The 17,500-nt window shown below is 44.4% G+C and overlaps 1 protein-coding gene across 3 annotated transcripts in view; it reads right to left on the reverse strand.

Moving 5' to 3' along the window:
- The window catches only part of LOC143282060 (leucine-rich repeat-containing protein 71-like), a 28,160-nt gene that overhangs the window by 8,164 nt on the left and 2,496 nt on the right, over positions 1-17,500 (reverse strand). For 2 of the 3 annotated variants that reach the window (XM_076587510.1, XM_076587508.1), the window contains exons 1-2: positions 1,511-2,091; positions 816-1,179 (exon numbers count right to left, since the gene is read on the reverse strand). In XM_076587510.1, the coding sequence (XP_076443625.1) occupies positions 816-1,179; positions 1,511-1,710 (564 nt within the window). In that variant the 5' untranslated portion in view covers positions 1,711-2,091. Of the gene's footprint in view, positions 1-815; positions 1,180-1,510; positions 2,092-9,286; positions 9,438-17,500 lie in introns of those variants that run through there. The other variant, XM_076587509.1, reaches the window with a different exon arrangement.

Consider the following 17,500-nt stretch of genomic DNA (forward strand, 5'->3'; position numbering starts at 1 on the left):
TTTTTTTTCTTCTCCTTCTTCTTCTTTTGGCAGGTCGGAAATCGGAGTGTCTCGGGGGAAAAAAAAATAGGACATCGGCGCAACAGCCTTAAAATCGGAGTTGTTGGCATGTCTGGAATACAACTGGAAGTTCTTCATCTCCACCTCCCCTTCTTTCCTGGGGTCACGCTAAGAGTAGTGTGGGAGTTCACAGGGAGTCACCAAGGAGAGAAAGAAAAAAAGGTTGACAGAACTATTACCAGAAATGCTGGAAGTCTCTTCCACTTCTTCACCTGTATGTTTGTCAGTTCACGGCAAAGCAGGCATTGGCGGCCAGAAGCCCCCTACCCCGACCCCTTTCCCCACTCCCAAACTGTCGTTCACCTGCGGGTGTTTCAGGACGAAGTTGGAAGGACTTCCACCACAGTCACCAATAAATGAGACGGAAAGAATGACGACACGACCAGATTTGCCTAATTAATCCCCCCTCCCCCACCTTCTTCCCCCAAGTCATTGACTTTTTGATGGTCCGAGACGAAGTGGGAGAGGACCTGGGCCACAATCAGCAGTGAAAGACAGGCAGAATGAACGAGGACATGGCCAGCCTAATTATCCCCTCCTAATGATCCTCACCTGTTGATAGACCAGGACGAAGCAGAAGAAAGGATCTGGGCCATATATATATATATATATATATATATATATATATATATATATATAGTGTGTGTGTGTGTGTGTGTGTGTGTGTGTGTGTGTGTGTGTGTGTGTGTATAAATTCATGCATTGAGACAGAATGAAAGCCGACAACACGACCAGAATCGCCTAATGACCCTCACCTGTTGATGATCCAGGGCGAAGTAGGAGAGGACCTGGGCCAGAGCAGCCGCCCCGTCATCCCCGATGTCATTGGCGGCCAGGTTCAGCACCAGCAGGGTCCGGTTGGTCATCAGACCGCGGGCAAGATGGCGGACCCCCTCGTCCGTGATGCGATTGTTGGACAGGTTGAGGGTCAGCAGTTTTGAGTTCCACTTGTTCGTGGTGCCCAGGGCGCGTCCGAGGGCCTGGGCGTTGATGTCACCCAGCTGACAGAAGCGGAGCGAGAGCGTCTCCAGTTTGGAGTTATCAGGGTCTATCAAGGGGGCAACGTTGGCGTCCCCGAGAGGGTTGGCGTCCAGAATGAGGGAGTTGAGGCATTGGAACCTGTAATGATAATGTTGTTGTTGTTGAAAGGTTCGTTCATTACACCCAGAAGGAACACTGTCTGGGCACCTATAGGCTACAGCACAGAGAAGTCTACACACACAAAGAGAGTCAGTCAGGGTGGAAATGCCGTGAGGGGTCAGTACCTGCAAAAAAAAAGGAGCAGAGACAAAAGGAGCAGTGCTAGCCGAGTGGGAAAGCAATTGATGTTCCTGACATTCCTTGACCAGTGTTGCCAGAGTTATTCTGTAGTAGGGTTGCTTCCATCCTTGTGCTGGCCAGACTAGATGCAAAGCACGCTATCTAAGACAGACAGAGGTGAGCATAGAACCTGGGCAGGACGGACGCCAGCGTGCACAGCGCGAGGGGGCTCAGGCCCACGTTCCACAGCTGCAGGTGGACCAGGTCGTCCAGGAAGAGGCAGCAATCACACAGGATGGACACCATCGTGTTGTCCACCTTCCACCCCTCGATGTACATCTCCTTCACGCCCTTCCCCCACTTTGTGAACTCCACCTGCCCGTCACACATCACCCCCCCTTTTTTTGGTTTTTGATATCATCCTTTTTGTTTACAATGTCTGTGTGTTGAAGTTGCTCGTGTGTTCAATTCGATGCTCCGAGAGGGCACCTGAAAATTAATAAACTTCTTGCCTTGCCTTGCTTTGTCTTGCCTTAGCCTTGCCCTCAGTTTCTTGGGGCTACAATCAATGACCGTTATCAACACTTTGTGGGCTTGCCTTGTATTTTATGAACAACTATCTTTTTTTTTTCTTTTCTTAAAAAGTAAAAGAGACGAACTGTAAGCTCTATTAAGATTTATTCTTCAGTTACAGCTTACACACACACACACACACACACACACACACACACACACACACACACACACACGCACGCACGCACGCACACACATTTCACGACTACTACACTATACAACCACCGAAAACAACGAAAGGCACACACACCACATGCACTATTTCATCATCACTACGGTTATGCCGCTGACAAAAAATTCACACACACACACACACACACACACACACACATACATACATACATACATATACATTACATCTGTATCACCTGCACACGTGGCTTGAAGTAGGACAGAGGGGTTTTTAAGTTGGTTTTGTCCGAAAAGCTGACGTCCACCGATAGCGGACCCAAACTCTTGTTCGTGGATTCCACAGCCACACTCTATATGTGTACCGGTGCGTGCGCGCGCACACACACACACACACACACACACACACACACACACACACACACACACACACTGTACAAGAAAGGAAAAATCGAAATTCTCTCTCTCTCTCTCTCTCTCTCTCTCTCTCTCTCTCGTAACATAACGTAAATACCGCCCCACCTCAAAAGTCCAAAGAAAGAAAATGAAATGCATTTTGAATTAATTATTATTTCTATCGGAATGAATACAGAAAAAAATGTTCTTTATATTTTGTACACTATCTATCCCCATGAAAAAAAAAATCCTTCTCAATAACACAGAGTTGATTAATGCCTGTACTTGTCGATTACTGATTTGTTCACTAACAAGCCAAGCAGCCACGAAACAAGCAACCCAAACCGTTCGACCGACAAATAACCCAACAAGTTTACCAGGTGAGTGACCTTCAGTTATCCACGTCCCCGCTTAAGCAGCCAACCATCCACTGATACAATTGCTCACGATGTTAATCACCAGATGTAGAACCATTACACCGATTAAATTTCGAACGTGCACAAAGAGCAATAGATACGAACTAGCCGACTCGCGCTGTAATGAGGCATTTAATAATATGTCATAACAACTACCGTAAAATACCGAAATGCGTGTCACACATCTTGCCCCTACGCCCCCCCTCCTACCCCTGCACCCTCACTCCCCCCCCCCCCCCCCCCCCCCCCCGCCAATTCCCCCTCTCAAAAAGTCGCTTCTAGATCATGCGGTCATTGAATTTGAAGATATGAAGATTTGTTATCTCAGATTTGGTATCTCAGATGCATAGACAAGTATGGCCGGCCCAGCCTACTCAACATGGAAATTATGGTCCTTCATAAGCACACACACACTCACACACACACACACACATACACACACACACACACACACACACACACACACATATATATATATATATATATATATATATATGATATCTGTGTGAGGAGAAATTTTGTTTAATGTCCCATCACAAAAATTAATATCGGTGATTGAAAACAATATATATATATATATATATATGTGTGTGTGTGTGTGTGTGTGTGTGTGTGTGTCTAAGCATACCGTTTCGCACGTTCACTCCACACGTACGCTGCCGGGTTGCGTGTGGAGTGTGTGTGTGTGTGTGTGTGTGTGTGTGTGTGTGTGTGTGTGTGTGTTTGCTTTGAGTCATCTACAGCCCCTTGCACTGTTTCCTCCGCTTACCTTTTTGTGCCTGGAGAGCTTTTTCGGCAACCTCGGCAAAGAAGCCGCAGCAGCGTTGTCGTCGGGAAGCAGGCGACGACCGGTCACTGCAGGGACGTACTGCACGCCTCGATGCTTACACAGGGTGGCGAAATCGCTCGGGAAGTCGCCGGTGAGGAGGTTTCTATCCTGACTGCTCGCATCTTCTTCCGTGGACACCAGGGCATGTTCGGTGAAGATGTTTGAGAGTTGTTGCCTGCTCAGGGTTTGTTTTCGCTTTTTCAACCACTGTTTCTTGCCCTTCTTGGCCGGCATGGCGGTTTTTTTTATTTTTATTTTTTTATTTTTTTTTTTAAAGCTCAGTGGTGGCTTGGAATCGACCTCGGGCCCCCTTATTTTCTTCTTCCTTCGTCTTTTTCTTTTACTTTTCTTTCCGCCAACGGTTTTCTTTTTTTGTTTGTTTTTAAACCGTGTTGTTGAGTTATGATGTAAAATGTGCTGAAATACTAAAAATGGGAGAGAGAGAGCGACAGAGAGAGAGAGAGAGATTATAACAAAACGAAAAATTTAAAACTAAAATCACCCTCAAACCGAGGGCTGTACCGACAGTTATTCTGTCTCTCTCCGTCTCACTCTCTCTCTCTCTCTTTCTTTGATCCCCCTCTCTTTCAGGCACGTATACTGTAAACCACCCTGCAAGCGCCCACCCCCTTCTTTGCACAAATTTCATTCCAAAGGTGTGGGTGGGCATTTACTTGGTATTTACCCTCTATGGGAGCCCATGGCCCATGCATTCTCTTCCGAAGTTTCACCAATCAGTTCTGGCTGGACGTTTTTGCTTTGTGTACTGTATGCGAAGGCTCTCGTTAAACCAGTGATATCGACAGGAAATTATTATTGAAATGTGTAATGGATGTGTTTCAGGACTCAAATCTCATCTCCATCGGTCTCTGCTTCATTCATTTATCATTCTTTGTTTCTTTCACAATGGAATACCGACACAGAGAGAGCCTGGATAGAAAAACATGCGGCTGTCAAACTTTGGCAAAAAGAAAAAGCAAAACCATCTCCGGACAAAGATATTGAAACAAAAATGAAAGAAAAAACTAAACAGTTTGAAGCCATTGCTCAAGAGGCCAAAAATGACAAGTGGAAACAGTTTTGCGAGGCACTCAGTTATGACACAACATTGACAGAGTTCTGGCAATTTTATCGTCGCATGGAAGGGAAAACGTGCACAACAACAACCCCAGACATGGTAGACACTGACGGAACCAAGCTTAAGACAAACGAAGAAAAAGGATCTGCCCTGCTCAAACGTTTCACACAACAGAGCAATCAAAGAAACTTAGATGAGAAAAAGAAATATGTTGAGGAGTTAAACCAAACCCTTATGCAGACTGGACCTGATGATGACTTGACAATTGATGATCTAAACGAAGCAATAGCTAAATGCAAGAAAGAATCGGCTCCTGGCCCAGACAAAGTTCGCTACTCAGACATCAAGGAGCTATCGGAAGAAGACAGAAGCAAACTTTTCAGTCTATATCAAAACAGTTTCCACAATGGACATGTGCCGGAGGACTGGACACACAGCTTCTTAAAACCCATACCAAAACCAGGAAAGGACCATCGTCAGGTAAGCGGCTACCGGATCCTAACCATGCAAAACATTGCCGGAAAGCTCATGGAACGCATGATAGCCAGGAAACTTGCAAGGGATCTTGAACACAGGCACATTCTCCCTTCAAATCAAGGTGGTTACAGAACAGGCAAGTCCACATGGGAAAATGCAGCTGCTTTTGCATATGGGGTGTATGAAGGATTTCAAAGAAAAGAAGAAACACTAGCAGTAGCAATCGACCTTGAAGATGCCTACAATAAAGTCCAGTTTGCGCACCTCATGGAGCTGCTACTAAGGTATGGAGTAAGTTTGACACTGACAAGATGGATAGCAGCAGCGCTTCAGGAAAGAGCCGTCGTCCTACGCCTCGGAGATTGGATGTCTGCACCTTCTAAACTATCCATGGGACTGCCACAAGGGTCTCCGCTCTCTCCTGTCCTCTACAATGTCTACACGAAGGGCCTTGTAGACTTAAACAACAATGGAATAGCTCGGGTGCTTACTCTTGCGGATGATGGCCTGGTCTTCAAAACTTCGAAAGATGCTCAGGAAAGAACTAAAGCCGTCCAGAAACAACTAAACAATATTGCTCAATGGTGCAAAGACACAGGATCTTTCATCAATCCAGCGAAAGCCCAAACGTTGCTGTGCACCCTCAACAACAAAACCGCGAGCAAAACACCACCTTCTGTGTCATTCGATGGGATTCAAATCGAGAAAACTGAATGCCTACGCTACCTAGGAATACACTTCGACAGGATGCTGACCTTCAGAAAACATACGGAAAATACTGTTCTCAAATGCAAAAAGGGCCTTTCAGTCTTAAAAGCAATGGCAACCAAAGGTATTGAACAACGCCACCTCTTCCTGCTATACCAGTCACTCATCCTCAGTGTGATCGACAACGGACTTGGACTAACAACACCATCTCAAAGCAACCTCCTAAAATTAGAAAGAGTACAAAATGAAGCTATGAGGCTGATCCTTGGAACAACAAAAGACACGCCCACAGAAACCATGCGACACCTGCTTGACCTTCCTTCAGTGCAGGCCAGAAACAAGTTAGAACAGGTCAAGACCTACTTCAAAGCATTAGAAAAACCTCAAAACCCACTGCATGACGCAGTCAAAGAACCAAACGGCAGCCGTCTAGGACGAGGAAGATCATGGATGGGGCAAGCAGAAGACACAATCCAGCTAGTATGCCGACTACAAGACCTGAAAGAAACAAAAGAATGGGAGAAAAACCCCGAAAACCTCAACCATCTATTCAACACAGCTATTTCACCCACTCTAGGAAGACATTGTCGGGAATGGCCAGAGGGCAAAACTGATGCGGAAGTGAAGCTACTCATAGAAGAAAACAGTAAAGAAGAGGACATCGTCATATACACAGATGGCTCAGTCACCAAAGACCAAGCTGGTTGGGGATTCACTGCGAAACAAAATGGAAAAACAATTTGGGAAGAGAATGCTGCCTACAAAGTCACAACCTCCAGCCTAACGATGGAAGCTGAAGCTGTGACACATGCCCTCCAGTGGCTATCGTCCATCCATACGCCCGGAAACCAACATGCCATGATTCTAACCGACTCAATGAACCTCATACAGAAAACTGAAAACGGAATGGGAAGCCCAGAGTGGCATAAGGCAATGCGCAACTTTCAGATTAAAAAACTCACAGGGTCATACTGCCCGGGACATGCAGGTGTTAAGGGAAATGAGCGAGCTGACAGACTTGCTGGTAACGCAACACCAACGAGCGGCCTACATCTAGGAAAATCGGAAATCCTCAGAAAAGTCAAAGAATATCAAAAAGAACAGGTACAAGGCCATCACACCATCGATCGCCTCAAAGAAATAAAAGCAGAGAGAGGGAGCGGCCGCAAGTCTAACATGAAAGGTAGAGCACGATGCTTTGCAAATCAAACAAATATCGGCATCATTTCCAAACCAACATTGCGCAAATTTCTTCAAAACGGAACAGAGTCTCTGTGGGCTTTTCCAAATACAATAGACTGAGCAACACACTAGACGCCACGTTCTTGGCATCAGAGATCTTTTCCCATCCCTCTTGCGGCCAATCAGTGGCAGCCTCTGTGCGTGTGTGTATGTGTGGGTCTGTGCTTTTGAGTGCGTTTGTGCATGCGAGAGAGTGTAAGTGTACACAAGTGTCAGGAGAGTTCTGTGCACGTGCGTGTGTGTGTGTGTGTGTGTGTGTGTGTGAGGGGAGGTGGGGGTGCGGAGGGGAGGAGGGGTAGAGGATGAGGTATGTGAGTGTATGCATGCCTACACTGTGGGAGCAACAGGATATTGGAACGTATATATATATATATATATCTTTATATATATGTGTGTGTGGTTGGGGGTGGGAGATATGGGCGTATGTGTGTGTGCTTGTACAAGTAAGTGTTCATCTCTGTGAGTGTGTGTGTGTGTGTGTTTGTGTGTGTTTGTGTGTGTGTGTGTGTGTGTGCTGTGGAAGCTGCGATACGTAGACTAGAAATGAGTGTGTGGAGGAGGGGGGTAGAGGAGGTGCAGGGTAATGTGTGGTGTGTGTGTGTGTGTGTGTGTGTGTGTGTTGAGCTCATGTACGTTTATATGTATTTGACTGTGCTTTCATATCTGTGAAACTGCATGTTTGGTGCATATCTGTTATGCATGTGTGGGTGTATGTGTGAATGTGTGTCTTCATGTTTTACATTTATTTGCTTATTTATCATGATTGTTGTCTTTTATTATTATTATTATTATTATTACTACTACTACTACTACTTTTTTCTATATTACAATTATTATTTATTTATGTAAGCTTATCTATTATTTATTCCTTTTTTTTTCTCAAGGCCTGACTAAGCGCGTTGGGTTACGCTGCTGGTCAGGCATCTGCTTGGCAGATGTGGTGTAGCGTATATGGTTTTGTCCGAACGCAGTGACGCCTCCTTGAGCTACTGAAACTGAAACTGTTTTTTTCGTTCTCTTCAGTCTGCCTGTTCCCCACCCCATCCTTTCTCTCTCTGTGTCTGTCTCCCTCCCCACACCACCCCCTCCTCCACACGTGTATATGTGTATTGTTTTTGTTGTTGGTGGTGTTGTTGTTTTTGTTGTTATTGTTTTTAGAAGGAAGGAAGGAAGGAGAGAGAGAGAAAGAGAGAGAGTTCAATAAGCCCTGCTTGATGCCCTTCCCGTGCTTTTTGTGTTCATATGCTTATGCTTGTTGTTTCTTTGAATTAAAAAAAAATGTTGAGAGAGAGAAAGAGAGACAGACAGACAGACAAAACGCTGGCTACTTAAAAAAAAAAAAAAAAAAAAAAGGACACAGCGTCCTGAAGTAACATGTTATCACTTGGATTTTCAATGACACATCGACATATGCACGCGTCCTCAAGATATAAATCTGTACTGCTGTGTAAAACGACACGATCCCAAATAGCAAACTGAATTATCATTAGTACTTTTTCTTCTTTTTTTTTCAAAGGGGAGGGGGTAGGTGTGCGGAGTGGGGGATTGTGTGTGTGTGTGGGGGGGGGGGGTGGGGGGGGGGGGCATATACAAGGTATTTTACCCAATGCGTAGTTTTAACTCAAAAAGGGGGGTCTGGGGGTGGGGATGGAGGTGGTAGGCGTTTACGACACACTGTGAGTTTACAATTGGACGGTAGTTTACAGCACACGCGCGCATGCACACACACACACACACACACACACACACACACACACACTGTGAGAAATAAACGGGGTGAGAGAGAGAGAGATAGACAGACAGACAGAGACAGACAGAGAGAAAACGGACATCTTGAAATTCTGTACGACGAAATAAACACTGCACCAAACAGTTACACATCATTACGGCAAACTACACTTCACTACACTGCTGTACATTCATTCATGGAATTCCATCGCAAACGATGAAAAAGTCAGTGACTCCAGAGAGATGAGAACGTAGCCAAGGCAGACGTAGCCAAGGCAGTGCGTCACAGATCATTCATATAACGTTAGACCTTTCCATACACAACAATGTTTTTTGTCAAAGAGCTGAAATTATCAGGCAAAATTATTGTGGCAAAAATTTCAGGCCAACCTTATTCACCACAGGTTGTGGGTTTCTGATGTGCAGAACTTTGCCATGGCTTGCTAGTGCAATTCAGAATCTCCTCCCACCTCTGATGGACATGGACAATACGCAGACTGTATGAATGCAGGTCACCATATATCGCTGTTTGTTTCCAAGTCTGCAAACGCAACGATAATGATTATTCCGTACGTGGTCTTGGCGAAGCCCTACATATGGGCAACCATCTATGATTTATAACCTGACGTAATAGACTCACAGTCTAGACGTAAGTATTGCGGCTTTAAACTGATATGATCTGACGTCATGACAAATTGACGCTCTTTCTCTCTGTCTGTCTGTCTGTCTGTCTGTCTCTCTCTCTCTCTCTCTCTCTCTCTCTCTCTCTCTGTGCGCCCAGATTATGGCATGATCTCGATGATGTAAATGAAATAAGATAAGATAAAATAAGCTAAAACAAATAAATAGATAAATAGATAATATGTTGGTTCGTGCGCTCTTGAATCAAAAACTGGTCCTACGTCGAAAGTATCGGTATCAGTATTAGTAGCTCAAGGAGGCGTCACTGTGTTCGGTCAAATCCATATACGCTACACCACATCTGCCAAGCAGATGCCTGACCAGCAGCGTAACCCAACGCGCTTAGCCAGGCCTTGAGTAAAAAAAGAAATAAAAGAAAGTAATTAATCAATTAAAATAAAATAATAAAAAATAAATTAATTAATTAATAAATTAAATAAACAAATAAAAAATAATAGATAAATACATAAAAATACACTACTAAAAATAATAATTTTTACAAGGCGCAAAATCTTGATGAAGTCAACTCTATGCGGAAAAAAATGACAACACTGATAATAAATAAGCAAATAAATGTAAAACATGCAAACACACATTCACACATACGCACACACACACGTCGAGAATAAAAGAGTTGTCACCCAGCCGCCGTGGCGAATTGGTTATAGGCCTATATAGCGTCGTGGACTAAAGGATGGGAGGACGCGGGTTCGATTCCCAGTGGAAGTGGGTTTTTCTGCCCGCGGCTTAAATGGGAAGACTGGGACCGCACAGTCGAGTATCACACACTTCACAGATGCGTCTTTGGGTGTGTTGCTCACATTTCCTGACCATCGCTGCAAGTGTCTGTATCTCTCGGGCCTGGTTAACGCTGGGATAATTATCATTATGACAGAAAGTGTAGCAAAATCGTCATCATTACCATCCTCTTCTTTTATCATCAGTTATAAAAAATAATGTCCCAAAGACTGTGGCCTTTTATGCCCATGCTTTCATGGTTACCTCAGTTTCGATCCCCATCCACTTCCGTGTTTGGGATAAGCCCTGTCAAGGTCTTGGGTGTCGGCAGATTCATGGAGGAGAACTGTCGTTGGGGTGACGTGGTGGCGGTCTCCACACTGCGACTAAGCTATTATTGTCGTCAGTAGGGGGCTTAGTAGTTGGTGTCCTAAGTACGTTAAATCAGAACAGGCGCTACTGAGCACCACCGAAGTGATTCAGAAGCAGTGCAGGGTCTTCTCTGGTGTGTAGCCTCCTGGCAACCAAATGGCGATGGTTCCCTGTGAACTGCCGACGCTGGGACCGCGACAAACGAACCCAGGTGTAGTTGTGTATGGGGAATGAGCGGCGTGGGAGGAATGCCGCTGAAACAGCGCAGATCATTGGACACAATTTTGTTGTTGTTGTTGTTTTGTGTTAAATTGTTACGACATTCTGTCAGTTTCGTCGACAATGGGGAAAAAGGCTTAAACTGCGTGGCTCAAATCAAATATACACAAGATGGGCAAAAAAAGTAGGGGTGAAGGGACGAGGGAGGACGAGAGAAGAGGAGGGGGTGTTGAACCTGAACATGAGTGGCTCAGAATTGGCCTTTTTAACTCTCTCCATACGAACGGCGAAAGAGACGACGTTAACAGCGTTTCACCCCAATTACCATCATCAAAATATTGCAAGAGGAAGGCTCTTATACTGAAGAGGTGAATGTTGACAAAGAATACCACAATTCTTACGACGGAAGCTAAAGGTTGGGTCATTCAGACACCCACTGGACATGCGAGGGGTCTGTGTAGAGGAGAAGAGAGGACTGGCCGTACAGAGTGAGTTAAAAAAAATGATTGAATTGTTAGTTTTCCATCGAGAAATGAATACATTTCTTTGCTATTATCATATTGTTCATTTTTCCGAAAATATTTCATGAGTAAACTTCCTAGTAACGTTTAAATCAAGCATTAGCAAGACCTGTTGATTTCATTTGACCTCCGTCTGGACACGATGCCACAGGGTAGGTATGCCTAACTGCGAACGATCCAGCTCAACGTGTGTATTGTACAGTGAGGTATCAGGTTGTGCGATCGTCAAATGTAGCTTTTCTGATTTTGTAGGCTTTCTCCGACTGGGTTGCACAAGGAATAGTTCGTCTGCTCCTATTTTTCAACATTTTTTTTTTCAGCGGTGTAAGTAGCAGGAGTGCATGAGGGTAAATGCGAACGGGCAAGTCTAACTGCGAACGATGGTTTGGGAACATGTGGGCTATTAAAACAGAAGCAGGTTTTGAACTCATTAGGCATAACATATTACTGGAACATGGCACCAGACTATTGTAGTGTTGGTTTTGCGCGCGCTCACACACACACACACACACACACACACACCACCACCACCACCACCACCACCACACACACCCTTTTGCAGCATCGTTCGCAAATAGACTCACGTCAAAATATCCTATGGTCTGATTGCAAACGACACTTCTGGAAATTTCTGTCAAAACTGACGTTCTGATCTGTCACGAACATGCTTTCTTAATTTCCAGCACTGGAAATGCACAATTGATTTAACGTTTCCAATCAAATCAGCTATTCAAACCGTGTCAAAAGTTAAAGTCATGGTACTTACTGCCCTCGACTTTAGGATTTTAAGAGCGCGTATGTGAATTTGGCAGTGGTGCGCGAAGAAAAGAACAAGAGCGCGGAAATAGCCAGAAGTCGCTGATGTTTGACTAGTCAAGTTATTGGAAATGATTATTTATCATATTAGAACGAGATCGAAGCAGACGTTAAACTGTGAAAAAGTGTGTGGTGAGAACACTTGGAAATGGGGTGGTGCACGAACCGTTTGCAATTGCATGCTGTTCGCAGTTAGACATTCCTACCCTGGTGGATTTGACAAAGCTCAAGTTTTGGCATTTACCTCATTTTGGTTATAGATATGTTAGAGGGATGAGTGTTGACATAAATGTCTTTTATGGCCCTTCATTAAAGCAATCAGTAGATTCGATAGTCTGGTTCGGTTTATCGGTATTGAAAATCCAGTCTACTGGTCTGGTGTTATTTTCATCATTGTCGTTGGTTATATATATATATATATATATATATATATATATATATATATATATATATCGAGAGAGAGAGAGAGAGAGAGAGAGAGAGAGAGAGAGAGAGGCAAAAACAGGAGGAAAGCACCAAATATGTGATATTGTGCCTTTCATGAATCACCGCTCAAACAATCGCGATGTCAAAGGAACAAGTTTCGAAAATCCGGCAGTGAGCAACAGATACATCAAGTGACCACTGGTCAGTGTCCGAAATGGCAATCGCAGATTCAACTGTGAAGCGGAAAGTAATTTTCGTTTAGTGCAAATAATTGTGCGTGCGTGCGTACGTGTGTGCGTGCGAGTCACATTGTGCGTGCGTGCGTGTTTTAAAGTGATGTATTTAAATGAAGCACTATCAGATTTTTTTTTTTTTAAAGTAGTTTCTTGCCTCGTTTTTCAGTTCGTTTATCAGCTCAGATTGTATGGCATTAGGCACTGACATATGCCACATCAGCAGCATGTGGTCCTTATATAAAACTGTGTCATATTTGGCACAGACATGTTTCATATTTAGGAACAAGTGGTCTGATTATGAAACATTGCCCTTTCATTTTTGAAACAATGTTATCCTTCATTGTTTTGGATATCAAAAGTTTTTTTTTTCCCCCACATGTCAAGGTATAGGTTGATTAAAGTTCAATAAAATCAATACATCAGCTTGGTTCTCTGTTTATTTGCATGACTGTAAGACCGGCTTATGCTTAAGAGTCTCATATTTCTATTAGAATTTGATAAATAGATCCTTTTTTTTTTGGGGGGGGGGGGGGGGGGGGGGGGGGGGGAAGCAGTATTTTGTGCATGTTTGATGATATCTGTATTGATCATTCAAAAAAATTGCCTCGTTTTTTTTGTTTTTTGTTTTTTTTTTATGCAAATTTTCTTATGAGTTTTATCAAAACCTTTTGCATCTCCACTCTGACCCCCGTAGAAATGGTAAAGAATGTCATAATTGAAATAGCCTATCATCAGTCTGCTTAAATGATCTTTAAAATTACATTTTCATGACTCGTATCAGGCAGTTTTCTCTATCCCTATTCGTGATTTTGGTGGAAAAACATCGAATATCAAGTTGAAAAAAAACTTTTTCACGACCAGAGCAGTGGACACCTGGAACAACTTGGACGACAATGTGGTAAACGCAAAAACACTCAACAGCTTCAAAAATATGATGGACAATGACTTCAAAGACCACATGTTCTGCAGAGACCATCGCCGTCTGCTCCGAACCACCCAAGTCGTGCCCGCTGCCACCCACCACTCAGTTACAGACTCGACTGAAGCTTAGATACGGTCAAAAGATCGTTTAGAATCAGCTCCACAGTTAGGTAACTTAGCTCTGATAAAAAAAATTATAAAAAAAAAAAAAAAAAAAAAGATCAGCAAAAGGTCTTGCGGCCAAAGTTAAGCTGAATTACTATACTATACTATACAGTATACTACTATACTAATCATGTCTGACGTCATTTGCTTACCATGACTCATTTCTGACGTGATAAAAAAAACAAAAAACAACAACATTTACGTCCATAATTCTAAAAGAGACACGTTACGTTTCAAAAAGCTTGGATTGGCAGCCTTGAGATAAATGTGCCCTGGGTTTATCTGCGAAGCTTTCGCTTGTGAGTTCATAACCTTTTCATTGTTAACAGTTAAGAGGCTGGATAAAATACGTTTGTAATCTAGAATTCGAACGATTTTATGTTACTTGTAAAAAAAAAACCAAAACAAAACTAGTTGAATGCGAAACACCGAAGGAACTAAATTATTTGATAGGAGGAAGGTAGAATGGTTAAGACGATCATCTGCCAATACATGCAGTGTCTGTGAGGGTCTGGGTTCGACTGAATCCCGGTCTGGGTCTTTCTCTCCAGTTTATTTGGAAGATCAAACTGAGCGTATTGTCAAGTGCGGGTGAGACGATAAACTCGAAATTCCGTGTGGAGCACGCAGCTGACGCACAAAAAAAACAACAACAACAACAAAAAAACATGGCAGCATAACCGGGTGTTGTCCTCTGGCAAAATTATGAAGTATAAAAGTCCACTCTGATAGTTGCACAATTACATGTACCGGACTTGCGTGTTGGGTTATGCTGCTTATGAGGCATCTGCGTGATTGGGGTTGACTGGTGTAAGCAATATGGATTTGTCTGAACGCAGTGACCCTCCGTCCTTGAGAAGTGGAGTGGAGTGATAATGGAGTGATGGCCTAGAGGTAACGCGTCCGCTTAGGAAGCGAGAGAATCTGAGCGCCCTGGTTCGAATCGCGGCTCAGCCGCCGACATTTTCTCCCCTTCCACTAGACCTTGAGTGGTGGTCTGGACGCTAGTCATTCTGATGAGACGATAAACCGAGGTTCCGTGTGCAGCATGCATTTAGCACACGTAAAAGAACCTACGGCAACAAAAGGGTTGTCCCTGGCAAAATTCTGTAGAACTTGAAAATCCACTTCGATAGGAAAAACAAATAAAACTGCACGCAGGGAAAAAAAAAATCAAAATGGGTTGCGCTGTAGTGTAACGACGCGCTCACCCTGGGGAGAGCAACCCGAATTTCACACAGAGAAATCTGTTGTGAGAAAAAGAGAAATACAAATACAGAAAGTGAAAGTGGAAAGCCTTATTAGCCTTAACGTAAACGCCGGTTTATTTCAGTCATTTGTAATAACTGACGTACATGGCTTTACATTACAGTTGACACGTCACCCCATCCCTCATTCACGCCACTCATCCACACACCACACACCCACACACCCACATCGATCACTGATCACCCACTGACCTACTTCTCACGCACTGATCATCAGTTCATTCACCCACCACTACTGACTCTCATCCGCTTCATTGAATCACCCAATCTGCATTACTGAAGTGATTAAATAATGTACGTGCATCTGCAGGGTTTAGGTTGGCCCGGTGTAACAGGCCAGAACTTATCCCTGGCTGATTCTTACCCCGGGTAAGAACCAGCCTAGGCCATTTCTTATCCCCCCCCCCCCCTTGCTGGAATATACCCCCTGTGTACACTTCGTTCACCCAACCAGTCTGTATCACATTTACACATAAAACACATGATGATAATGATGATGGTGATGATGATGATTATAATAACAATACTAATACTAACAACAACAACAACAATAATAATAATGATAAAGGGAATGTATATAACTCCTTCCAACGCTCAAGCCACTTTGCAATTAATGCAAAAAAAGTGATGTGATGATGTTAGTCAAAAACGTGATGTGATGTTCGTCCTTCGGATTCGAAGATGACCATGGCTTCAAGAGTCAGATGGAAGATGTTTGTGTGTGTGTGCGTTTGTGTGTGTGTGTGTGTGTGTGTGTGTGTGTGTGTGTGTGTGTAGCTGTGGGTCCAGAGGTGACTGGTGAGGACAATCCGGGCCCTGAAGTCTCGTCCACATGTAGGACACAAGTGAGTGGGTGCTGTTGTGGCTGCTCGGGCCTTGCGCACAACACGCTTCCGTTGCACCTCGGTGATGCGCCTGGTTTCAGCTGCACGGGGTTTTGTGGTGATTATGCTGTGCCAAGCTGGGCGGTCCAGAGCAAGTGTCTCCCAAGTGTTGATGTCGACGCCCAGGACTTTGAGGGACGCTTTGAGGCAGTCTTGGTAGCGTTTCTTCTGTCCTCCAACTGAGCGCTTGCCCTGACACAGCAGCTGATTAGACAGTCGGCTGTCTGACATTCTCACCACATGTCCGGCCCACTTGGCTTGGACATTTTGCAGAAGGGTTTAGACGCTGCAGAGGCCAGCTCGTTCCAGGACTTCCGTGTCGGGGACTTTGTCCTGCCACCTGATGTGGAGGAGTCTGCAGAGACAGCTCAGGTTGAGCTGTTTGGCCTGTCTGCTGTAGACAGTCCAGGTCTCGCTGGCGTAAAGGAGGGTGGTAAGGACCACTGCACATTAGACCTTCAGCTTAGTGATAGAGCTGAGTTGTCTCCGCTCCAAGACGTTCTCACGGAGTCTCCCAAAGGCGGCGCTGACTTAAGCAATCCTGTTTTTAACGCTAGCGTGTATGTTCACACACATCAGAAAAACACACACACACACCCACCCCCACACACCCACAGACATACTCGTAATGTCCTTCACGTGCCATGCCACGCCCGCTCACATCATGCTCACTTTCAGACAACATCAGAGAGGTTAACAGTGACCCAGTTGGCATCCAGTGCAGGGGAGCATGTCTATGTTTCCCCAGGTCTAAGTTCTCCCAGGTCTATATCCCCCTAGGTCTAAGTCCCCCCAGGTCTATGTTCCCCCACAGCTGACCATGGTTGACCACAGTTCAAGAGTGTTCAGACTGCATTATGTTGTCGCATTTGTACATTATGTCTTTGAAGATGTTTGACCACTGTATGACCACTACTGACCACTATTAGAGTTCAGCTTGCATCACATTGTATGCAATATTACAACGTTTTAGCAGGATTTCACTATACTGTTGGTCATTACTGACCAGTACTTGCCACTGGTGGCCACTACGTCAAATTCTTCAGATTGCGTTGTTTTGTCACATTTGTGCATTATCAAGACGTCCTGGTTTTTTGTTTTTGATTTTATTAACTGCAAACTGACCACTGCTGGTCACTGACAACCACTACCCAGTGACCACCGCTTACCACTACTGACCACTACAGTCCACTAACTACTACTGACCACTGCTGACCGCTATCCACTGCTGCCCACCACTGACCAATGACTACTGCTGATCACCGCTAACCATTGACCACTACTGACTAGACTACTGCTGGCCACCATATACTGACCACTAACCATTATTGACCACTGACCACCGGTGGCATCCATT

The sequence above is a fragment of the Babylonia areolata genome, chromosome 5 (assembly GCF_041734735.1).
Source record: "Babylonia areolata isolate BAREFJ2019XMU chromosome 5, ASM4173473v1, whole genome shotgun sequence".
Taxonomy (NCBI): domain Eukaryota; kingdom Metazoa; phylum Mollusca; class Gastropoda; order Neogastropoda; family Buccinidae; genus Babylonia; species Babylonia areolata.